Raw genomic sequence first — 25,770 nt, 5'->3', positions numbered from 1 at the left:
TCAAGTGTAGTAGCGTTCTTATAAGTTTAGGATATGGCGGGTGAGGGGAATGTAAACAGATGCGCAAGAAGCGCTGAAATAATATCGGTAAATGATAAAAGTTTGCCAGTATATTTTGTGGATTACACAGCAGGGTGGCGACAAAGTTAACAAGTTTGATGTGGAATGCCCTGTAATAGCTCTTGGGCGGTGTGCCTTTTATCGCCTAGGCTCAGCAGTTTGAGCACCGCCTGCTGTCGCTTAGCGACGGCACTGCTGCTGTGCCTAGAGCTACCGACTGATGGCGCCATGCCCACGGATGGTAATTCGGAGGAGGAGGAGGTGGAGGAGGGGTGGGAGGAGGAGGTATAGTAGGCCTTTGAGACCTGGACCGAGGTAGGCCCCGCAATCCTCTGCGTCGGCAGTATATGACCAGCCCCAGGGTCAGACTCGGTCCCAGCCTGCCCCAAGTTAAGTGTAGTAGTGTTCTTATAAGTTTGGGATATGGCGGGTGAGGGGAATGTAAACAGATGCGCAAGAAGCGCTGAAATAATATCCGTAAATGGTAAAAGTTTGCCAGTATATTTTGTGGATAACACAGCAGGGTGGCGACAAAGTTAACAACTTTGATGTGGAATCCATGAAAACAACCTCGTTTGATAAGGGGACGATGTATGGAGGCAGCTATATGGACGACTTTTGGAGGTAGCAATGGAGACAACGTGTGGAGGCTGCTATGGAGACAATTTAATTTGGATAGTGCCTGTATGTGGCAGTCCAAAAAAGTTTTCAAACCAGAGGAGCAGGTAGGTGGCCCTCCAGAAAAATGAAATAGATTGAGTGCCTGTATGTGGCATTCCAAAAAAGTTTTCAAACCAGAGGAGCAGGTAGGTGGCCCTCCAGAAAAATGGAATAGATTGAGTGCCTGTATGTGGCAGTCCAAAAAAGTTTTCAAACCAGAGGAGCAGGTAGGTGGCCCTCCAGAAAAATGGAATAGATTGAGTGCCTGTATGTGGCAGTCCAAAAAAGTTTTCAAACCAGAGGAGCAGGTAGGTGGCCCTCCAGAAAAATGAAATAGATTGAGTGCCTGTATGTGGCATTCCAAAAAAGTTTTCAAACCAGAGGAGCAGGTAGGTGGCCCTCCAGAAAAATGAAATAGATTGAGTGCCTGTATGTGGCAGTCCAAAAAAGTTTTCAAACCAGAGGAGCAGGTAGGTGGCCCTCCAGAAAAATGGAATAGATTGAGTGCCTGTATGTGGCAGTCCAAAAAAGTTTTCAAACCAGAGGAGCAGGTAGGTGGCCCTCCAGAAAAATGAAATAGATTGAGTGCCTGTATGTGGCAGTCCAAAAAAGTTTTCAAACCAGAGGAGCAGGTAGGTGGCCCTCCAGAAAAATTGAATAGATTGAGTGCCTGTATGTGGCACTCCCAAAAATTGTTTAAAACAGAGGACCGGGTAGGTGGCCCTCCAGAAAAATTAAATGCATAAAGTACTATAGCTAGAGCCAGTGGGCCCTGTCAAAAAATATCCAGTTTCCTCTGCTTTAGTGTACAAAGAGTAGGAGAAGGAGGAAAATGAGGAGGAGGAGGAGTGCATAAATTATTCAGGTTGAGCTTCCTTCACCTGGTGGAGATTGGAAATTATGAGAAATCCAGGCTTTATTCATCTTAATAAGCGTCAGCCTGTCAGCGCTGTCAGTCGACAGGCGTGTACGCTTATCGGTGAAAACCCGCTCGGACAACACGCTAGCGGCAGGGCAGGCATGAACCTCCAAGGCGTACAGCGCCAGTTCGTGCCACATGTCCAGCTTTGAAACCCAGTAGTTGTAGGGAGCTGTGTGATCATTTAGGACGATGGTATGGTCAGCTACGTACTCCCTCACCATCTTTCTGTAAAGATCAGCCCTACTCTGCCGAGACTGGGGACAGGTGACAGTGTCTTGCTGGGGTGACATAAAGCTGGCAAAAGCCTTGTAAAGCGTACCCTTGCCAGTGCTGGACAAGCTGCCTGCTCGCCTACTCTCCCTCGCTACTTGTCCCGCAGAACTACGCACTCTGCCGCTAGCGCTGTCAGAAGGGAAATAGTGTTTCAGCTTGTGCACCAGGGCCTGCTGGTATTCATGCATTCTCACACTCCTTTCCTCTCCAGGGATGAGAGTGGAAAGATTTTGCTTGTACCGTGGATCCAGGAGAGTGAATACCCAGTAATCGGTGCTGGAATAAATTCTTTGAACGCGAGGGTCACGGGATAGGCAGCCTAGCATGAAATCTGCCATATGCGCCAGAGTACCAATGCGTAAGAATTCACTCCCCTCACTGGCCTGACTGTCCATTTCCTCCTCCTCCAACTCCTCCAACTCCTCTTCTTCTGCCCATACACGCTGAACAGTGAAGGACTGAACAATGGTCCCCTCTTGTGTCTCGCCAACATTCTCCTCCTTTCCTCCTCAACCTCCTCCACCTCCACCTCCTCCGATATGCGCTGAGAAACAGACCTAAGGGTGCTTTGGCTATCAACAAGGGAATCTTCTTCCCCCGTCTCTTGTGACGAGCGCAAAGCTTCCGACTTCATGCTGATCAGAGAGTTTTTCAACAGGCCAAGCAGCGGGATGGTGAGGCTGATGATGGCGGCATCGCCACTGACCATCTGTGTTGACTCCTCAAAGTTACTCAGCACCTGACAGATATCAGACATCCACGTCCACTCCTCATTGTAGACTTGAGGAAGCTGACTGGCCTGACTACCAGTTCTGGTGGAAGTTGACATCTGGCAGTCTACAATCGCTCTGCGCTGCTGGTAAACTCTGGATAACATGGTTAATGTTGAATTCCACCTCGTGGGCACGTCGCACAACAGTCGGTGAGCGGGCAGTTGGAGGCGGCGCTGCGCTGCCCTGAGAGTGGCAGCATCTGTGCTGGACTTCCTGAAATGCGCACAGATGCGGTGCACCTTCGTGAGCAAATCAGACAGATTGGGGTATGTCTTGAGGAAACGCTGAACTATCAGATTTAACACATGGGCCAGGCATGGCACATGTGTCAGTCTGCCGAGTTGCAGAACTGCCACCAGGTTACGGCCGTTGTCACACACAACCATAACTGGCTTCAGGTTCAGCGGTGCCAGCCACAGATCAGTCTGCGCCGTGATGCCCTGTAATAGTTCTTGGGCGGTGTGCCTTTTATCGCCTAGGCTCAGCAGTTTGAGCACCGCCTGCTGTCGCTTAGCGACGGCACTGCTGCTGTGCCTAGAGCTACCGACTGATGGCGCCATGCCCACGGATGGTAGTTTGGAGGAGGAGGTGGAGGAGGGGTGGGAGGAGGAGGAGGCATAGTAGGCCTGAAAGACCTGGACCGAGGTAGGCCCCGCAATCCTCGGCGTCGGCAGTATATGACCAGCCGCAGGGTCAGACTCGGTCCCAGCCTCCACCAAGTTAACCCAATGTGCCGTCAGCGATATATAGTGGCCCTGCCCGGCAGCACTCGTCCACGTGTCCGTGGTCAGGTGGACCTTGTCAGAAGCGGCGTTGGTCAGGGCACGGATGATGTTGTCTGACACGTGCTGGTGCAGGGCTGGGATAGCACATCGGGAAAAGTAGTGGCGGCTGGGGACCGAATACCGAGGGGCGGCCGCCGCCATGAGGTTGCGAAAGGCCTCGGTCTCTACTAGCCTATAGGGCAGCATCTCCAGGCTAAGCAATCTGGAGATGTGGACATTAAGGGCTTGGGCGTGCGGGTGGGTTGCACTATATTTCCGTTTCCGTTCCAGCGTCTGGGGTATGGAGAGCTGAACGCTGGTGGATGCTGTGGAGGATCGTGGAGGCGACAATGGGGTTTTTGTGCCAGGGTCCTGGGCAGGGGGCTGACTATCAGCTGACACAGGGGAAGGAGCAGTGGTGTGCACGGCCGGAGGTGAATGGGCTTGGTGCCACTGAGTGGGGTGTTTAGCATTCATATGCCTGCGCATACTGGTGGTAGTTAAGCTAGTAGTGGTGGAACCCCTGCTGATCCTGGTTTGGCAAAGGTTGCACACCACAGTCCGTCGGTCATCCGGTGTTTCCTTAAAGAACCTCCAGACTTCTGAAAATCTAGCCCTCGCCACGGGAGCTTCACTACGTGACACATTTGGCGCTGATGCACCTGCTCTGGCCCTGCCTCCCCGTCTGGCCCCACCACTGCCTCTTTCAACCTGTTCTGGTCGAGGACTCTCCTCCGTCTCAGAAGCACTGTGTTCACCCGGCCTCTCAACCCAGCTTGGGTCTGTCACCTCATCATCCTCCGATCCCTCAGTCTGCTCCCCCCTCGGACTTCCTGCCCTGACAACAACTTCACCACTGTCTGACAACCGTGTCTCCTCATCGTCGGACACCTCTTTACACACTTCTTCCACTACGTCAAGAAGGTCATCATCACCCACAGACTGCGACTGGTGGAAAACCTGGGCATCGGAAAATTGCTCAGCAGCAACCGGACAAGTGGTTTGTGACTGTGGGAAGGGTCCAGAAAACAGTTCCTCAGAGTATGCCGGTTCAAATGCCAAATTTTCCTGGGAGGGGCAGACTGGGGAGGAGAAGGCTGAGGTGCAGGAGCTGCAGGAGTGCCGATTTTGGTGACATGGGTGGACTGCGTGGAAGACTGACTGGTGGACAAATTGCTCGAAGCATTGTCGGCAATCCACGACATCACCTGTTCGCACTGTTCTGGCCTCAACAGTGCTCTACCACGAGTCCCAGTAACTTCAGACATGAACCTAGGGAGTGTAGATCTGCGGCGTTCCCCTGCTCCCTCATCAGCAGGTGGTGTCTCACCCCGCCCAGGACCACGTCCTCTGACCCCTGCAGTAGTTGGACGCCCACGTCCCCGCCCTCGTCCTCTACCCCTAGCCCTCGGGTTAAACATTTTGAAAATGAAAGTTATAACTTTAATTTTTTTTTTTTTGTGTTTTTTAGTTTTTAAAACCAAACGATGCTATCCTATTGCTATGGCTATTTTCTAGCCAAGTATGAAAGCACACTGCTATGCCAGATGAGATGACGCTGAGTTACGAAAAAATAAACGTAAAATAAAAAGTAAATGGCAGACTGTGCCTAATTGAAATCAAACCCCTAATAAATTTTCCCACTTCGGTCTTTGCGATGGATATGTGCGTCAGTAAGCGCTAAACACAATGGTCGCAAGTCTCACTACAAATTCCTCACAATATGGTAGTAGATGCACTCCAGCAAGGACAGCCACCAGCAGATCAACCAGAAATAAAATATATATAATGCTACTGTAGGCCTAAGTAAGCCGTTTTGGATTCTCCTATGGCTATTTTCTAGCCAAGTATGAAAGCACACTGCTATGCTAGATGAGATGACGCTGAGTTATTAAAAAAATAAACATAAAATAAAAAGTAACTGGCAGACTGTGCCTAATTGAAATCAAACCCCTAATAAATTTTCCCACTTCGGTCTTTGCGATGGATATGTGCGTCAGTAAGCGCTAAACACAACGGTCGCAAGTCTCACTCCAAATTCCTCACAATATGGTAGTAGATGCACTGCAGCAAGGACAGTTACCAGCAGATCAACCAGAAATAAAATATATATAACGCTATTGTAGGCGTAAGTAAGCCGTTTGGATTCTCCTATGGCTATTTTCTAGCCAAGTATGAAAGCACACTGCTATGCCAGATGAGATGACGCTGAGTTATGAAAAAATAAACGTAAAATAAAAAGAAACTGGCAGACTGTGCCTAATTGAAATCAAACCCCTAATAAATTTTCCCACTTCGGTCTTTGCGATGGATATGTGCGTCACTAAGCGCTAAACACAAAGGTCGCAAGTCTCACTACAAATTCCTCACAATTTGGTAGTAGATGCACTGCAGCAAGGACAGCCACCAGCAGATCAACCAGAAAAAAAATATATATAACGCTATTGTAGGCGTAAGTAAGCCGTTTGGATTCTCCTTTGGCTATTTTCTAGCCAAGTATGAAAGCACACTACTATGCCAGATGAGATGACGCTGAGTTATGAAAAAATAAACGTAAAATAAAAAGGAAATGGCAGACTGTGCCTAATTGAAATCAAACCCCTAATAAATTTTCCCACTTCGGTCTTTGCGATGGATATGTGCGTCACTAAGCGCTAAACACAACGGTCGCAAGTCTCACTACAAATTCCTCACAATTTGGTAGTAGATGCACTGCAGCAAGGACAGCCACCAGCAGATCAACCAGAAATAAAATATATATAACGATATTGTAGGCGTAAGTAAGCCGTTTGGATTCTCCTATGGCTATTTTCTAGCCAAGTATGAAAGCACACTGCTATGCCAGATGAGATGACGCTGAGTTATGAAAAAATAAACATAAAATAAAAAGTAAATGGCAGACTGTGCCTAATTGAAATCAAACCCCTAATAAATTTTCCCACTTTGGTGTTTGAGGTGGATATGTGTGTCACTAAGAGCTAAACACAACGGTAGCAAGTCCCCCTGCAAATTCCTCACAATATGGTACTAGCTGCAAATAAAAAAAAAAAAAAGTATAACGTTATTGTAGCCCTAAGAAGGGCTGTTGGGTTCTTGTAGAATCACTCCTGCCTAACACTATTCTAATTGAACAGCCTAACGCTTTCCCTGACCAGCAGCAGCTCTCTCCCTAGCGGCATCCAGACACAGAATGATCCGAGCAGCGCAGGCAGGGGCTAGTCTATTCCAGGGTCACCTGATCTGGCCAGCCAACCACTGCTATCGACGTGTAAGGGTACCACGTCATGCTGGGTGGAGTGCAGAGTCTCCTGGCTTGTGATTGGCTCTGTTTCTGGCCGCCAAAAAGCAAAACGGCGGGAGCTGCCATTTTCTCGAGCGGGCGAAGTATTCGTCCGAGCAACGAGCAGTTTCGAGTACGCTAATGCTCGAACGAGCATCAAGCTCGGACGAGTATGTTCGCTCATCTCTAGTGGGGATCCATTTGTAGGCCATATAGTGTGCACACGTGGCAGTCCCAGATATAGAATTTAATTGATGGATCACTATTAGAGATGAGCGAACACTAAAATGCTCGGGTACTCGTTATTCGAGACGAACTTTTCCCGATGCTCGAGTGCTCGTCTCGAATAACGAACCCCATTGAAGTCAATGGGAGACTCGAGCATTTTTCAAGGGGACCAAGGCTCTGCACAGGGAAGCTTGGCCAAACACCTGGGAACCTCAGAAAAGGATGGAAACACCACGGAAATGGACAGGAAACAGCAGGGGCAGCATGCATGGATGCCTCTGAGGCTGCCTAATCGCACCATTATGCCAAAATTATGGGCAACAGCATGGCCATGACAGAGTGACAGAATGAAGCTAGATAGCATCTAAAACATCCAATAATTGACCCTGACACTATAGGGGACGGCATGCAGAGGCAGCGGCAGCAGCGGCAGGCTACAGAGTGGCATGGCGACATACCCTAAATGGACTCAGGCTTCAAACCAATGGGTGGCAGAGAGGAACCAAAGGAGGTGAGCAAGAAGCGCTCAAATAATATCGCTACATGATAAAAGTTTGCCAGTATATTTTGTGGATTACACAGCAGGGTGGCGACAAAGTTAACATGGAAGCCATGAAAACAACCCCAAATTCTGCCTGACACAGCTCGTTTGATAAGGGGACCATGTATGCTTACAGTTCATGCCAGTCGCTGCACTTGCTGCCAGTCTCCTTTCGAATAGTTTAAAATAATAATAACCCTCATCCATAAAGCTCTGTATAATGCTGCACCCCCCTACCTCTCCTCTCTTATCTCAGTCTATCGCCCAACCCGTGCTCTTAGATCCGCCAGTGATCTTAGATTAACCTCTACCCTAGTGCGGACCTCCCACTCGCGTCTCCAAGACTTCTCTAGAGCTGCACCAATTCTATGGAATGCTCTGCCCCGGACTATCAGACTAATACCTAACCTCCAAAGTTTCAAACGTGCTCTTAAAACCCATTTCTTTAGGCAAGCCTATAACACTCATTAACTGTATGAAGTTTTAACTCTTCTACTAACCCGTCCTGTGTCGTCCTCCCATCTGTTATCCAGCAACCAACAGGCACCAGACTTCTCTGCAGTCCCATTCACCCTGGACCTGGTATATAAGATGACGGCTGAGTGTTTCAAGCGACAGCAATTCCATTTATTATATTTTTTTCTATTCCCTAAGAAGAATGGCTTGACCATTAAATATTCTTTTACCTCGTGTTACCCCATCATCTTCATAAACCGTAAGCTCTGGCGAGCAGGGACCTCACTCCTGTTGTTCCATACAAATGTTGTGCTCTGTTACATTACATTTGTATTTGTTTCCTATGATTTGTAAAGCGCTACAGAATATGATGACGCTATATAAATAAAGATTATTATTATTATGGAGGCAGTGAACTAGTAGTAGATTAAAGGTGCTGCAACTATGTTAGTTGGATCTTGGGATGGAGCTGGCGCTCTGCAGCCAGGCGAGCTTTCGCCAATCCAAGCCCCTGTCTCTAGGCTACTCCCCAAACAGCACTTCTAAGAACCTTTTGTATAAGATCAAGTGTAGTAGCGTTCTTATAAGTTTAGGATATGGCGGGTGAGGGGAATGTAAACAGATGCGCAAGAAGCGCTGAAATAATATCGGTACATGATAAAAGTTTGCAAGTATATTTTGTGGATTACACAGCATGGTGGCGACAAAGTTAACAACTTTGATGTGGAATGCCCTGTAATAGCTCTTGGGCGGTGTGCCTTTTATCGCCTAGGCTCAGCAGTTTGAGCACCGCCTGCTGTCGCTTAGCGACGGCACTGCTGCTGTGCCTAGAGCTACCGACTGATGGCGCCATGCCCACGGATGGTAATTCGGAGGAGGAGGAGGTGGAGGAGGGGTGGGAGGAGGTATAGTAGGCCTTTGAGACCTGGACCGAGGTAGGCCCCGCAATTCTCTGCGTCGGCAGTATATGACCAGCCCCAGGGTCAGACTCGGTCCCAGCCTGCACCAAGTTAAGTGTAGTAGCGTTCTTATAAGTTTGGGATATGGCGGGTGAGGGGAATGTAAACAGATGCGCAAGAAGCGCATGATGCGCATGGAGCTGGCGCTCCGCTGCCAGGCGAGCTTTCGCCAATCCAAGCCCCTGTCTCTAGGCTACTCCCCAAACAGCACTTCTAAGAACCTTTTGTATAAGATCAAGTGTAGTAGCGTTCTTATAAGTTTAGGATATGCCGGGTGAGGGGAATGTAAACAGATGCGCAAGAAGCGCTGAAATAATATCCCTAAATGGTAAAAGTTTGCCAGTATATTTTGTGGATAACACAGCAGGGTGGCGACAAAGTTAACAACTTTGATGTGGAATCCATGAAAACAACCCAAATTTCTGCCTGACACACCTCGTTTGATAAAGGGACGATGTATGGAGGCAGCTATATGGACGACTTTTGGAGGTAGCAATGGAGACAACGTGTGGAGGCTGCTATGGAGACAATTTAATTTGGATAGTGCCTGTATGTGGCAGTCCCAAACATTTTTCAAACCAGAGGAGCAGGTAGGTGGCCCTCCAGTAAAATGGAATAGATTGAGTGCCTGTATGTGGCAGTCCCAAAAATGTTTCAAACCAGAGGAGCAGGTAGGTGGCCCTCCAGTAAAATGGAATAGATTGAGTGCCTGTATGTGGCAGTCCCAAAAATTGTTCAAACCAGAGGAGCAGGTAGGTGGCCCTCCAGTAAAATGGAATAAATTGAGTGCCTGTATGTGGCAGTCCCAAAAATTCTTCAAACCAGAGGAGCAGGTAGGTGGCCCTGCAGTAAAATGGAATAGATTGAGTGCCTGTATGTGGCAGTCCCAAAAATTCTTCAAACCAGAGGAGCAGGTAGGTGGCCCTCCAGTAAAATGGAATAGATTGAGTGCCTGTATGTGGCAGTCCCAAAAATTCTTCAAACCAGAGGAGCAGGTAGGTGGCCCTCCAGTAAAATGGAATAGATTGAGTGCCTGTATGTGGCAGTCCCAAAAATTTTTTAAAACAGAGGACCGGGTAGGTGGCCCTCCAGAAAAATGGAATAGATTGAGTGCCTGTATGTGGCACTCACAAAAATTGTTTCAAACAGAGGACCGGGTAGGTGGCCCTCCAGAAAAATTAAATGCATGAAGTAGTATAGCAAGAGCCAGTGGGCCCTGTCAAAAAATAGCCATTTTCCTCTGCTTTACTGTACAAAGAGGAGGAGAAGGAGGAAAATGAGGAGGAGGAGTGGATCAATTATTCAGGTTGAGCTTCCTTCACCTGGTGGAGATTGGAAATTCTGAGAAATCCAGCCTTTATTCATTTTAATAAGCGTCAGCCTGTCAGCGCTGTCAGTCGACAGGCGTGTACGCTTATCGGTGATGATGCCACCAGCTGCACTGAAAACCAGCTCGGACAAGACGCTAGCGGCAGGGCAGGCAAGAACCTCCAAGGCGTACAGCGCCAGTTCGTGCCACATGTCCAGCTTTGAAACCCAGTAGTTGTAGGGAGCTGTGTGATCATTTAGGACGATGGTATGGTCAGCTACGTACTCCCTCACCATCTTTCTGTAAAGATCAGCCCTACTCTGCCGAGACTGGGGACAGGTGACAGTGTCTTGCTGGGGTGACATAAAGCTGGCAAAAGCCTTGTAAAGCGTACCCTTGCCAGTGCTGGACAAGCTGCCTGCTCGCCTACTCTCCCTCGCTACTTGTCCCGCAGAACTACGCACTCTGCCGCTAGCGCTGTCAGAAGGGAAATACTGTTTCAGCTTGTGCACCAGGGCCTGCTGGTATTCATGCATTCTCACACTCCTTTCCTCTGCAGGGATGAGAGTGGAAAGATTTTGCTTGTACCGTGGGTCCAGGAGAGTGAACACCCAGTAATCGGTGCTGGAATAAATTCTTTGAACGCGAGGGTCACGGGATAGGCAGCCTAGCATGAAATCTGCCATATGCGCCTGACTGTCCATTTCCTCCTCCTCCAACTCCTCCAACTCCTCTTCTTCTGCCCATACACGCTGAACAGTGAAGGACTCAACAATGGTCCCCTCTTGTGTCTCGCCAACATTCTCCTCCTCTTCCTCCTCATCCTCCTCCACCTCCACCTCCTCCGATATGCGCTGAGAAACAGACCTCAGGGTGCTTTGGCTATCAACAAGGGAATATTCAAGACTTTGAAATACAAATGTTACTAACAAAAGTTTACTATACAGCACCAATACTGATTTTGTGACTGGAAAGAAATTCTAAAAATGTTTACTAAAATTATTTAAAAAATAAAAACATATCTCAATATTTGATTGGACATAAAAAGCACTTGATTGTATGATATTCTTCTGCTCCATGAAGCCATTTCCAGGGCAGGGCAGTCACATGGTCATTGGAGACGCCTTGTCTGCATGGATTTGCATTCCCTATTGTTCAGGATGTGGAATCAGTAGGGAATCACAGGGCGACATTTCACCTAGTAAAGATTTGCAAATGAAGTTATCTAGTTTCATCAGACAGACACATCCTGGCCTTTCTTTGGTGGGAAGGGATAATAAACCCATAACAAAGGAGAACACTTAAAACAAAACACTCTTAAACAATCAGCCTGGCTGATAAGGAAGTGGGACCAACACCCTTCATTTACATGGGGGAGGTTGTTGAGACAAAAGGTGGCAGACCAAGAGGTATAAGAAACCCAAGCACAACTCACATGAGGAGAACTTCTTGGTGGAAGATCTTACTGGAGGAGCTTGGACTGAGGGACTGAGACACAGAATGGAGAGAGAACTGATCCAGATATGTGCAGAGGATGGAGCCTGGGAAGGAGGACATGACGCTGGAGCCAGGGACCCCCAGGATGGTGAGTACTCTACCACATTATTTCTGCCTATATCCACTACCACAAAATAGGGGACATTTATAAATCCTTTGAAACGGAAAAATAGTGATAGTGCCGCCACATTATTGGTGTTTATCTGACTCTCATGACTTGTTCTATTTATGGGCGCAAAATTGTGGCACTGCTTGTGAATTTGAGATATTTCCGTCTCTATTGGGTACAATTTTTGGCGCAAAATTATTGCAGCTAAAAGCTGGTCTCGTGAGTTCTTAGCGATTGCACTTGTATTTATGAAGTGTTTGTAAAAGGATTGTGACACGGAAGTCTTACATGAATCTGTTGCTCACCCGTTAAACTGAGTTCACCAGAAAAAACTGGTGCACTCAGTGTAAGAAAAGTGAGCGCCCGCAGGGTGTGGCAGATTTGTGAAGACTGTGCTCCTGGCTTCATAAATCTGGAGCCAATAGAACTCCTTACACCAGTTTTCTGCAGCTGTAATTGTGCGCCATAAAACATTTTGGAAAAGTGGTGGATTCACTAACGGCGCCCAAATTGTGGGCCCTTCTGAAAGTCGATAATGAAGACCCCATTGTGCTTTTTACCGAATGTATGATTTTCATTGTACATTCACAGTTTGCAGTAAAAAAATGCATCTCAACTGCATAAAAATAAAAATGCAGCAGTAGGAGTAAAGAGGTGCAGAAATGTAGGGGTACAGTCATGTACAGGGGTAGGGGTACAGTCATGTACAGATGTAGGGGTGCAGTCATGTACAGGTGTAGGGGTACAGTCATGTACAGGTGTAGGGGTGCAGTCATGTACAGGTGTAGGGGTGCAGTCATGTACAGGTGTAGGGGTACAGTCATGTACAGATGTAGGGGTGCAGTCATGTACAGGTGTAGGGGTGCAGTCATGTACAGGTGTAGGGGTGCAGTCATGTACAGGTGTAGGGGTACAGTCATGTACAGATGTAGGGGTGCAGTCATATACAGGTGTAGGGGTAAAGTCATGTACAGGTGTAGGAGTGCAGTCATGTACAGGTGCAGGGGTGCAGTCATGTACAAGTGTAGGGGTACAGTCATGTACAAGTGTAGGGGTACAGTCATGTACAGGTGTAGGGGTGCAGTCATGTACAGGTGTAGGGGTGCAGTCATGTACAGGTGTAGGGGTGCAGTCATGTACAAGTGTAGGGGTACAGTCATGTACAGGTGTAGGGGTGCAGTCATGTACAGGTGTAGGGGTGCAGTCATGTACAGGTGTAGGGGTGCAGTCATGTACAGGTGTAGGGGTGCAGTCATGTACAGGTGTAAGGGTGCAGTCATGTACATGTGTAGGGGTGTAGTCATATACAGGTGTAGGGGTGTAGTCATATACAGGTGTAGGGGTACAGTCATGTACAAGTGTGGGGGTGCAAAGATGTAGATATATTGAAATATAAAGCTTCAAATATGTACAAATTAGGGGTCATTCATCTTTAGTCTGGACATTTGTCTGTCTTTTTTTCCCCTGGTTTTGGACTTGTTTGATTTATCTTAGAGGGTGAGATATGATACATAAAATGTTATAAATATTTATATCATTACAGATTTATTAACTTTGTTATTGATCAACTTGTTATTCAACCTTATATTGTAGATGACGTTACTTGTGGCTCTGAGGAACATCTGATATCTTCAGATATTAAAGCTGATGATTGTGGGATCACACAAGATACATGTATAGAAAACAACAGCAGAAAGGATTTACCCTCAGACCTTCATTGCAACAATCTATCACCTGATCCTATTACATTGGACACTTCTTCTGATACAACACAGACTAAAAGTCCAAAAAGGAGCCACCACAGAGCAGCCGAGCATCTAAGAACTGCAACCAGGAAGACATTTTCTTGTTCTAAATGTGACAAATGTTTTACTCTTAAATGGAATCTCCTCACACATCAGAAAATTCACACAGGGGAGAAGCCGTTTTCATGTTCAGAATGTGGCAAATGTTTTATTAAGAATTCAAAACTTGTTAAACATGAGAGAATTCACACAGGGGAGAAGCCGTTTTCATGTTCAGAATGTGGGAAATGTTTTTCTCAAAAATCTCATATTTTTAAGCATAAGAAAATTCACACAGGGGAGAAGACGTTCTCTTGTTCGGAATGTGACAAATGTTTTTCTTCAAAATCAAATCTTCTTGTACATGAGAGAATTCACACAGGGGAGAAGCCGTTTTCATGTTCAGAATGTGACAAATGTTTTTTAAAAAAATCTCATCTTGTTAAACATGAGAGAATTCACACAGGGGAGAAGCCGATTTCATGTTCAGAATGTGGCAAATGTTTTCGTCAGAAATCAAAACTTATTGAACCTGAGAGAATTCACACAGGGGAGAAGCCGTTTTCATGTTCAGAATGTGACAAATGTTTTTTTCAAAAATCTCATCTTGTTAAACATGAGAGAATTCACACAGGGGAGAAACCGTTTTCATGTTCAGAATGTGGGAAAAGTTTTATTCAAAAATCAGATCTTGTTCAGCACGAGAGAATTCACACAGGGGAGGAACCGTTTTCATGTTCAGAATGTGGAAAATGTTTTATTAGGAAATCAGATCTTGTTAAACATGAGAGAATTCACACAGGGGAGAAGCCTTATTCATGTTCAGAATGTGGCAAATGTTTTATTCAAAAATCAAATCTAGTTCAGCACAAAAGAATTCACACAGGGGAGAAGCCGTTTTCATGTTCAGAATGTGGGAAATGTTTTTCTCAAAAATCTCATCTTTTTAAGCATAAGAAAATTCACACAGGGGAGAAGACGTTCTCTTGTTCGGAATGTGACAAATGTTTTTCTTCAAAATCAAATCTTCTTGTACATGAGAGAATTCACACAGGGGAGAAGCCATTTTCATGTTCAGAATGTGGCAAATGTTTTCGTCACAAATCAGATCTTGTTCAGCACGAGAGAATTCACACAGGGGAGAAACCATTTTCATGTTCAGAATGTGGGAAATGTTTTCGTCAGAAATCAAAACTTATTGAACATGAGAGAATTCACACAGGGGAGAAGCCGTTTTCATGTTCAGAATGTGACAAATGTTTTTTAAAAAAATCTCATCTTGTTAAACATGAGAGAATTCACACAGGGGAGAAGCCGTTTTCATGTTCAGAATGTGGCAAATGTTTTCGTCAGAAATCAAAACTTATTGAACATGAGAGAATTCACACAGGGGAGAAGCCGTTTTCATGTTCAGAATGTGACAAATGTTTTTTTCAAAAATCTCATCTTGTTAAACATGAGAGAATTCACACAGGGGAGAAGCCGTTTTCATGTTCAGAATGTGGTAAAAGTTTTATTCAAAAATCAGATCTTGTTCAGCATGAGAGAGTACACACAGGGGAGAAACCGTTTTCATGTTCAGAATGTGGAAAATGTTTTATTAGGAAATCAGATCTTGTTAAACATGAGAGAATTCACACAGGGGAGAAGCCGTTTTCATGTTCAGAATGTGACAAATGTTTTTTTCATAAATCTCATCTTGTTAAACATGAGAGAATTCACACAGGGGAGAAACCGTTTTCATGTTCAGAATGTGGAAAATGTTTTATTAGGAAATCAGATCTTGTTAAACATGAGAGAATTCACACAGGGGAGAAGCAGTTTGTGTAAACAATGTGACAAATGTTTTGCAATGAAATCCCATCTCTAAACACGTCTCTCACACAGGAAAAACACATTTTAATGTTAAGAATGTGGCAAACATTTTCCTTTTTTTACATATGAGAGGAGCCACAAGGGGAGAAGTCTTGTACTTATTGAACATCTGCATTTGTAATTGAGTTTGATGTTGAGTTGTATGAGATGCAATAACTAATAAACTTCAGATTGGATTAGAGAACTTGTACAATTATATAACACAATCAGAATAAGAGAGAAAAATGTGGAGGAGCTCGGATAAAGGAGCAGCTGATGTTCTGCCTGAGTGGGAACACAAGGGAATTTATTATTGGCTTTTCTTCTTTTCTTCTTTATTTGGCTTTTTTGGCAGATCTTATTCTCTGTCTTGCTGCCCCATATTTATGATGGGTTATAATCACGTACACCCTCTATGGATACGTTTCAAAACAGAATTAAACAAGATTTATCTACTCCACATAATGAGGAGTTTTCCTTCCATAAAAGAAATCTGTCCAAAAGACACTTTACATCTCTGTCTGAACTTAGAGATTGCTCTAATGTAGTTATAAAGATGTTGGATAAAGGGGGTACGGTGGTTCTTTTGGATATAGACATGTATTGCTCTGAAATGATGTCTATGCTTTCAGATGTAGTACATCAAGGTGCACAGAGAACTGCCACACAACCCAACTGGATTGTTTAAAGCCCATTGTGTGAGCCCATTATTTCCATCATACACAGTTTACCCAAAACACATAAATGGGTCTTCCCTAACCCCATGAGACCCGTTATTTCGGGCATTGGCTCAGTTAATGAAAGATTATGTGAATTCATCTTGCAGGTCACTTACCATCTCATGTCACATAATTATTTTATGTTTTCTGGTAGATATTATTTACAGATCCAGGGAGAACCACTGGGGGACAAATATTCGCCCTCATTGGCTAACCTGGTCATGTCTTGGTGGGAGTTCCAGTTTGGGACCAGTGGTGGGTCCAGGTGAGAGTCTCCTTTATCATCTTATACATCTTCTCCTACCGACTTTAACGAAATATGATGTCCAAGTTTTAAAGCTGCCAAAATAAAGAAAGTTTTTATGAAACAAAAAGCCCTGGTGGACTGTGATGGTCTGTGTGGTAAATGAACATAATAAATGCACCCCCCCCCCCCCGAGTGCCTCAATAACATCATGGAATGTCCTTGGCCTTCTACATGTATTCTGAGGACAAGATAAATTACTGGGGTAAGATGATACAGCACTTCATTAGCAGACAATATGGAAGCTTAGCTGTGTTCATGTATATGCATCCTAATCATATGTTTATATAATTATACACACATCAGAATATCAGCTCTGACCATTACTCTCACACAATCTTCTGGTCAGACGCAGCAGGATGGTAGATATAAATTTTATTACCTTGGATGTTGATGTCCATATTTATTTTCCTAAGCAAAGTCTTCTAATATGGATGTAAATAACACCTTATTGTATAATATGTTCCTGCTCCATGACACATGGACACTGTCACATGGTCATTGGAGACACCTTGTCTGCATGGATTTGCATTCCCTATTGTTCAGGATGTGGAATCAGTAGTGAATCACAGGGGGACATTTTTCCTAGTAAAGATTTGCAAATGAAGTTATCTAGTTTCATAAGAAAGACACATCCTGGCCTTTCTTTGGTGGGAAGGGATAATAAACCCATAACAAAGGAGAACAATCAGAGTGTCATAAAAAATCAGCCTGGCTGATAAGGAAGTGGGACCAACACCCTTCATTTACATGGGGGAGGTTGTTGAGATAAGAGGGGGCAGACCAAGGGGTATAAGAGACCCATGTACAACTCACATGTACACATGTAACATGTATCTATGCCATAGGGGCATATTTATCATATGATAGCCCCGCCGCTGCAAGAGGCTAGGAATGTAGAGGTGCAACTAGCAGAAATCACAGAGGTCATTTTTCATTTGGGAAGCAAAAACCTTTGCTTTCTGTAATGAAAATTGAATTTTTTTTCAAGTGCAGCTGCTCAGAGTACGGGCATTTTTGCAACTTTTTAGTTGCTTTTTAGGTACAAAATAGTGATAGATGCCGAGCAAACATCTGTTTAGCAGCCGCTCACTATGTCAGACAAGTTGCAGGCACTCAGAACCACTAAGTGCCGGACTGTGCCGTGCGCCAGAAAATGTCGCAAAAATGCGCCAAATTAACAAACTGCACAAAAAACCAATAAGAACAGTCTAAAAACTTATGAATAATGTCCCCCAAGGTGTTTTATTCCAAATCTAGTCGGCTAGAGATGGAATAAAAAACCTTTTTCCAAGTTTTGGAGAGCTTCCGTATTACTACAATTATTTACCTTACTCTGTGGGTAAGCGTTTACCGGATAGCAGCCGCTCTCATCTTATTTGTTAAAGGACTGTGCTGCCATTTCTTCACATTTTTTGTATTTATATCATTAGAGATGTTATTAACTCCATTATTAATTAACCTATTACTATTATTCTCAGCAGATGATGTTACCAGGAGCTTAGAGGAACATCTGATATCTTCAGATATTAAAGCTGATGATTGTGGGATCACACGAGATACATATAAAGAACACAACAGCAGAAAGGATTTACCCTCAGACCTTCATTGCAACAATCTATTATCTGGTCCTATTACATTGGACACCTCTTCTGATACATCACAGAATAATGGTCAAAAAAGAGGATACAGAAGAACAAATCAACATCTACGAGCATCCACCAGCTCTGAATGTGGAAAATCTATGACTTTTAAATGTAATCTTCCTGAAAATCCATTTTCATGTTCAGAATGTGGAAAAAGTTTTACTTTTAAAAGCAATTTCCTTGCACATCAGAGAATTCACACAGGGGAGAAGCCATTTTCATGTTCAGAATGTGGAAAATATTTTAGTAAGAAATCACATCTTATTGACCATGAGAGAACTCACACAGGGGAGAAGCCATTTTCATGTTCAGAATGTAGTAAATGTTTTATTAAAAAAGAAAGTCTTGTTCGTCATGAAAGAATTCACACAGGTGAGAAGCCGTATTCATGTTCAGAATGTGGCAAATGTTTTATTCAAAAATCAAAGCTTGTTGAACATGAGAGAATTCACACAGGGGAAAAGCCGTTTTCATGTTCAGAATGTGGGAAATGTTTTATTACAAAATCCACTCTTGTTGATCATGAGAGAATTCACACAGGAGAGAAGCCATTTATATGTTCAGAATGTGACAAAAGTTTTACTCTTAAATCAAATCTTATTAGACATCAGAGAATTCACACAGGGGAGAAACCATTTTCATGTTCACATTGTGACAAATGTTTTGCTAATAATTCAGTGCTCGTAATACATGAGAGAATTCACACAAGGGAGAAACCGTTTTCATGTTCACAGTGTGGCAAATGTTTTGCTAAAAAATCACATCTGTACAAACATCAGAGAATTCACACAGGAAAGTAAGTATTTTATAGTGTAACTGTAAATTAGATGTATCGTTTGGAGTCCAGAGTGAAAGTCGTAAAAACTGATCCCACAAGAAAGTGCCACAAATGTGGGGGGTTTTTTGCCAATTTTATCACATTTTAATTTTTTTCCAGCTTCCTAGTACAAGCCATGATATTATAAATAATGTAATGGAGTAGTAAAATTTGTTATGCAGAAAATAAGCCCTCACACAGCTCTGTACACAAAGAAATGTAAAAGATATGTAAAAAGTTACGGATTTTTAAATGTGGGGGCGAAAAATGAAGAAAAAAATGCTGCATCCATAAGTGGTTAAGGAATCTTCAAATATATATATATAAAAAAAAAGATCTATCAAGTTATGTAGTATACAGGGTATGTCCCACCTGGGCCCAGTGATTGGTCTATTTTAGTCTTATTGACGTGACATTGCACTTCATCCCGAGATGGGCTGAGCCCTCTCCATGCAAGGTGGGCCTTTGCTGCATATTGCAGCAAACACCCACCGGTAACACCAGCGATCGGTGGCAGTACTGACCTGTAAATGCCTCTGGTAAGGCTTCCGGAGGCCCTAGGGGAGCATGGGCTCAGCCATATTAGATTTGATTACTGCCCCCCTGTAAAGTCATCGGAGGTAAAAATCAGTTGCCAGGACAGCCTTGGGTCATACAAAGATCCGAGGCTGTCTCGTTTTGCGTCCCGTTTTAACTACACAATGCAATAAATAATGTACAAAATCCCCATACACTGCCATACTGTAGTATGGCAGTATATGGTAGGATCAATCAGACAACCTAGGGTTAAAGTAACCTAGGGGGTCTTAAAAATAGTAAAAAATAAAAGTAAAAAAAAAGCTATATTAAAAAACCTAAAAATTCAAATCACCCCCCTTTCACTAGAAGTCATATTAATATAAATAAACAGTAAAGATCATAAACAGATTGGGCATTTTCGAATGCGGTAATACCTAATCTACAATAATATAATACTGGTTTTGTCACTGCGTTTAACTCCGTAATGGAAAATAGTGCCCAAAACCGCAAATGGCACTTTTTTTGCCATTTAGAAAAATATAAAAAATTCAATAAAAAGTGATCAAAAGGTTGCACCGTCCTAATAATAGAAGCATTGAAAACTTCATCAAAAGTCACAAAAAATAACATCACCCACAGCTCTGTACACTAAAGTATGAAAAAGTTATTAGCGCCAGAAGACGGCAAAATGAAGAATTTTTTTTTTGTACAGGTTTTAATTTTTGTACATGTATGAAAACATTATGAAACCTATACAAATTTGTTATCTCAGTGATCGTACTGACCCACATAATGAAGTAGACCTGTCATTTGGGGCACACAGTGAAAGCTGTAAAATCCAAGCCCACAAGAAAATGGCGTAAATGCATTTTTCATCATTTTCACTGCATTCAAAAAAAAAATTCTGCTTCCCAGTACATGGCATAGAATATTAAATACCGTCACTATGAAGTACAATTTGTTACGCAGTCAGGGGAATTTCCTTTGTTTAAAAAGAAACATTGAACAGATTGACCCTTTCCTCATCTCCCTCCACCATGACCACAGGTTATTCCTCATCTCCCTCCACCATGACCCCATGTTATTCCTCATCTCCCTCCACCATGACCCCATGTTATTCCTCATCTCCCTCCACCATGACCCCATGTTATTCCTCATCTCCCTCCACCATGACCCCAGAATATTCCTCATCTCCCTCCACCATGACCCCAGGTTATTCCTCATCTCCCTCCACCATGACCCCAGAATATTCCTCATCTCCCTCCACCATGACCCCATGTTGTTCCTCATCTGTAGGGATGTAGAGGTTTAGGGTGTAGAAGAATATGGATGCAAGGATTTAGAGATATAGGCAGGCAGAGGCATAGAAGGGGGAATGTAGATGTATGGGGGGTGCAGAGATGTAAATATATAAAGTTTGCATTGTGTACAAAAAAGGGTCATTCATCTTGAGTCTGGACATTTGTCTGTGTCTTTTTCTGTTTTCTCCTGGTTTGGGACTTGCTTGATTGATCTTAGATGGTAATATATATCTGGCAGCCCAGTCCGAGAGATTATTGCAACTTTTTTTAAACTCTGGCAAGGCAAACTTTGCTAGGCAAGTGGAAAAGTCACAAATTGTGACGCACACATACAAAGGCACCCAAAGAAGTCGCAAATATAAGAGAAAATGAAAAGAAAAATAAATGTAGAAAAAGATTAATGACCCTCAATGTGACAGATGTTTCTGTGTTCAGAATGTGATGGTGAAATGGTTAAAAAATAAGACAATTTCGCAATTTATATAGAAATGTTATAAATAGATAATTTAGTAAAATGTCAGAACTCCAAAACTTGTGAAAAACAACTTGGTATTTTAGGATCAATCAGACAACCCAGGGTTAAAGTAACCTAGGGGGTCTTAAAAATAGTAAAAAATTAAAGTAAAAAAAAGCTTAAAATTCAAATCACCCCCCTTTCACTAGAAGTCATATTAATATAAACAAAAAGTAAAGATCATAAACACATTAGATATCGCCGTGTCCGAAAATACTCAATCTATCAAAATATAATAACAGTTTTGTCACTACGTTTAACCCCGTAAGGCAAAATAGTGCCCGAAGTCGCAAATGGCACTTTTTTGCCATTTTGAAAATTCAATAAAAAGTGATCAAAAGGTCACACCGTCCTAATATTAGAAGCATTGAAAAGTTCATCAAAAGTCACAAAAAATAACACCACCCACAGCTCTGTACACCAAAGTATGAAAAAGTTATTGGCGCCAGAAGACGGCAAAATGAATTTTTTTTTTCCCTACAGGTTTTAATTTTTGTACATGTATGAAAACATTATAAAACCTATAAAAATGTGTTATCTCAGTGATCGTACTGACCCACATAATGAAGTAGACCTGTCATTTGGGGCACAAAGTGAAAGCTGTAAAATCCAAGCCCACAAGAAAATGGCGTAAATGCATTTTTCATCATTTTCACTGCATTCAAAAAAAAATTTCTGCTTCCCAGTACATGGCATAGAATATTAAATACCGTCACTATGAAGTGCAATTTGTTATGCAGAAAACAAAGCAAAACAGAGCTCTTTACATGGAAAAATAAAAAAAGTTATTGCTTTTTAAAAGTCGGGAGTAAAAAATGGAAAGGCAAAAACAAAAAAGGTTGTTAGAGGATTTACATTATTCTTCCTCATATCATCAATCTGGGGGATTTTCCTTTGTTTAAAAAGAAACATTGAACAGATTGACCCTTTCCTTATCTCCCTACAGCATGAACCCATGTTATTCCTTATTTCCCTTTACCATGACCCCATGTTATTCCTCATCTCCCTCCACCATGACCCCAGGTTATTCCTCATCTCCCTCCACCATGACTCCATGTTATTCCTCATCTCCCTCCACCATGACCCCATGTTGTTCCTCAGAGGTTGGCACTTTCAACTTCTAGTTTCTTGTCGCTTTTATAATTGGGAAATAATTTTTGGCTTATTTTTGTTTTCTTTCTGTCTCTATTTTTGCTGCCTTTCTTTGTTGTTTACAGAATGTATTTTTCGCTCTAGTACAAAGTTAAACGAAACGGCTTTGCTTCCATCATTTTTTTTTCATAAAGCGCTTGTGTGCATGGAACCCTTTATTTAATTTAATTTAAAAAATCTAAGTCGTCTATATGCTACAAAACTTCAAATCTATAGTTTATGAAGGAATTTATGTTTAAAAAGTTAAGAAATAAAAATGTTCCTTTTATTTTAGGGCATCAGATACAATCTTGAAATTTCAAGACGCCACAGAATTTAGATAATTGATGCTAATTAATGTGACCAGACTCCAGAATTTATGTTTTAAATTTAACAAATGTATTTTTCATTGTATTTTTTGTTTTACTTTTTACTTTAAAAGGGTGATAATGTTTTATTTTAGATAATGTAAACTCAGAAAAAGAGTCTTTGTCACTTTGACATTGTTTAAGAGTTAAGATATGACAAATATATTGAAGAATTAAAAAGTCATATAAGAAATTAAAAGTTTTACAATATTTTGTAGTAAAAATGTTGGCAATGCCAATCATAGTATGTACTTGACTGTATAATACAGTTATAAAAAAGCAAGACTTTGAAATACAAATGTTACTAACAAAAGTTTACTATACAGCACCAATACTGATTTTGTGACTGGAAAGAAATTCTAAAAATGTTTACTAAAATTATTTAAAAAATAAAAACATATCTCAATATTTGATAAAACAAAATGTACCTGCGCCAAACACTCTAACAAGTGATAAAAAATGTGGTATTTTGGGGTCTAGATGGTAATTTGCTATTAAATATAAGTGGATACCTGGTGATGGTGGAAACCGAACCTCCTGGTCTGAAGTGGATACAGTCCCTTTTGGTGCTGGAATCCGGAAATATGGTAAAGTCCACGATTATGGTTGTCCAGAGGGGTTTCTTTCCACAGGTAATCCAAACTGGATGTTCATAGACTTGAGGATCGCTAGTGTTTGCACGTGGAGTAGAGCCCCGGCCGGTAGCTACTGCTCCATACACAGTTCTGATTGCAATCCGTGTGGTGACGTCACCCGGTACGGTAAGTCCAGAAAGACAAAACTTCTTCCTACGCGTTACGAAGGCTGCTGCCTTCTTCCTCAGGGAATTTGTGTCACTGTGCATATAGTGTGTTTATATAGCGGGAAAAAAAAAAAAAAAAAAAAACTTTATCTAAAACTTCAAAGTCAAAATAGTGTCAAAAAAAAAAAAAAAAAAAAAACTTTATTCAAAACTTTTAAGTTAAAATCGTAACTAACTTATGCATTAAAAATAACGGTGTCGCTACAACGACATATATACGCTGGTACCATGTATGTTGTGTTCAAAGGGCATCATGTATCATGTAAAAGGATTTTAAAGGATTTTAAAATATGTATCAAAGCATTCATTATAGAAAAGCAAACAGTTCTATTTCTTGGTTTAGCCCTTCGGGTGCTAATGAATCCAATGAGAAGATCCATTTGGTTTCTGTCCGTGACATCTGGGCGATGTAATTTCCTCCCCTCCAACTTTGGTTCACCTTTTCTATAGCGAAAAATTTGGAGCCCACAAATTGCTTCTGGTGGAACAATTTGTAGTGTTTCGATAGAGGGTGTTCTTCTGACCCTTTTATAATATTTCGTCTGTGTTCATTGATGCGGTTTTTTAATTTCCTCTTGGTTCGACCCACATATAGTTTGTTACAGGGACATTTAATGCAATATATGACCCCTTTGGTAGAGCAATTCATGTGGTTTTTTATCTTATATTGTTCTGGACATGTACTCGGGCCAAAGGATTTAATTATCTCTCTGCTTTTTGAGATTTTGCATGCATTGCAGCGGGTACAGGGAAAAAAACCTTGTGCATGTAAGAAATTCTTCTGTATTCCATTTTTTTCCGATACTTTGTTTTTTACAGTTGGGGCTATTAGAGTCCCTATGTTTCTGGCTTTTTTAAAAATGAATGTGGGTTTTTTTGGTAGTTGTTGTCCAATGATTTTATCCTGGAACAAAATGTTCCAGTGGCGCTGGACAATACGCTTTAAGATTTCCTGATCTTGCGTATATTGAGTTATGATAGGGATTTTTATCAGAGACATGGTTTGGTCCTTCATATCTGGACCTGTCAGTCAGTATTTCTCCATCTGCTTCTTCAAGTAGACTTGATCGATGCATCTTTGCTATCATTTGTTCAGTGGTTTTTAATTGGGCCTTCTCATAGCCTTTTTCCTCGAATTTTTTCTGAAGTGTTTGAGCTTCCTCCTCAAATTTTGTTATGTCCGTGCAATTCCTACGGTGACGGAGGTATTGGCTTTTGGGGATTGCATCTAACCATATCGGGAGGTGACAGCTTGTTTTCAATATGAAGCTGTTGCTATCGGTTGGCTTGTTGTACGTCTTAGTTTTGATGTTTCCCTCATCTATATAAATGGTTAGATCCAGGAAGTTTACACTTGTCTGGCTGTATATTGGTGTGAATTCTAAGAAATAATTATTTTTATTTATTTCTTTCAGAAATTGTTGAAGCGAATTCTCTCCTCCGGACCAGATAAACAGCACATCGTCTATAAATCTGTGCCAGAGGACCAGGTTCGCAGCAAGCCCGCCTGTGGGGAAGATGTGGTGGTCTTCCCAGCTCCCCACATATAAATTGGCGTAGCTTGGTGCGAACCTGGTCCCCATGGCAGTGCCCCATGTTTGAAGATAAAAGGAGTCATCATATTTAAAATAATTATGGGTCAGGATAAATGAAATACATTCCCCTATGTATTTGATTTGATTGTCTAAGAAAGATCCTGATTTCCTCAAAAAATGTTCCGCAGCACTGCGTCCTTTATTATGTTCAATGATGGTATACAATGATGTGACGTCCAGTGTGCCAATGAGAAAATGTTCTTCCCATTTAATTGTCTCTAAAATTTGCACAACGTGTTTGGTGTCTTTCAGGTAGGCAGGTAGTTTCTGTACCTGTGGTTGCAGCAAATTATCTATATATTCGGATAAATTGGATGTTAGACATCCAATACCCGATATAATGGGTCTTCCAGGGGGATTCACACAGAAAAAACTATCACAAAGATACTTTTGTGAAATCAGCTCACCCTCTCCGTTCGAACAATCCTCTTGGTCTTGACTCTGGACACTCCAGCACGGACAAACCTCGGTCACAGGTGCAGGCAGCATTAGACAGGAAAAAGAACTATTTCCAGCTGGACATCAGACGTCAGTTTTTAGGATAAAAAGTAGCAAAATTTTATTTGAAATCCATTAAAAAGGAGT

At 42.5% G+C, this 25,770-nt stretch overlaps 2 protein-coding genes across 2 annotated transcripts in view; one reads left to right on the top strand and one right to left on the bottom strand.

Moving 5' to 3' along the window:
• Positions 1 to 25,770, bottom strand: part of LOC140076200 (uncharacterized) — a 215,350-nt gene that overhangs the window by 133,711 nt on the left and 55,869 nt on the right. The window lies entirely within an intron of this gene.
• Positions 11,726 to 24,422, top strand: LOC140075551 (uncharacterized). The gene is made up of 7 exons (XM_072121631.1): positions 11,726 to 11,810; positions 13,326 to 13,328; positions 13,425 to 15,441; positions 16,343 to 16,443; positions 17,977 to 18,294; positions 18,817 to 18,934; positions 24,410 to 24,422. The coding sequence occupies exons 1-7, from the start codon at positions 11,726 to 11,728 to the stop codon at positions 24,420 to 24,422; spliced, it is 2,655 nt and encodes an 884-aa protein (XP_071977732.1).

Source organism: Engystomops pustulosus, chromosome 8, assembly GCF_040894005.1.
Source record: "Engystomops pustulosus chromosome 8, aEngPut4.maternal, whole genome shotgun sequence".
In the NCBI taxonomy this organism is placed as follows: Eukaryota; Metazoa; Chordata; class Amphibia; order Anura; family Leptodactylidae; genus Engystomops; species Engystomops pustulosus.
Note: the sequence above shows the minus strand (reverse complement) of the source record. Positions and strands in the feature narration are given on the sequence as shown.

Coding starts and splice junctions, on each gene's coding strand:
- LOC140075551 (XM_072121631.1), top strand. CDS start 11,726: ATGGAGAGAGAACTGATCCAGATATGTGCAGAGGATGGAGCCTGGGAA. Junction 16,444..17,976: donor GTTCCAGTTTGGGACCAGTG/GTGGGTCCAGGT, acceptor TATTCTCAGCAG/ATGATGTTACCAGGAGCTTA. Junction 18,295..18,816: donor ATGTTCAGAATGTGGAAAAA/GTTTTACTTTTA, acceptor CTAATAATTCAG/TGCTCGTAATACATGAGAGA.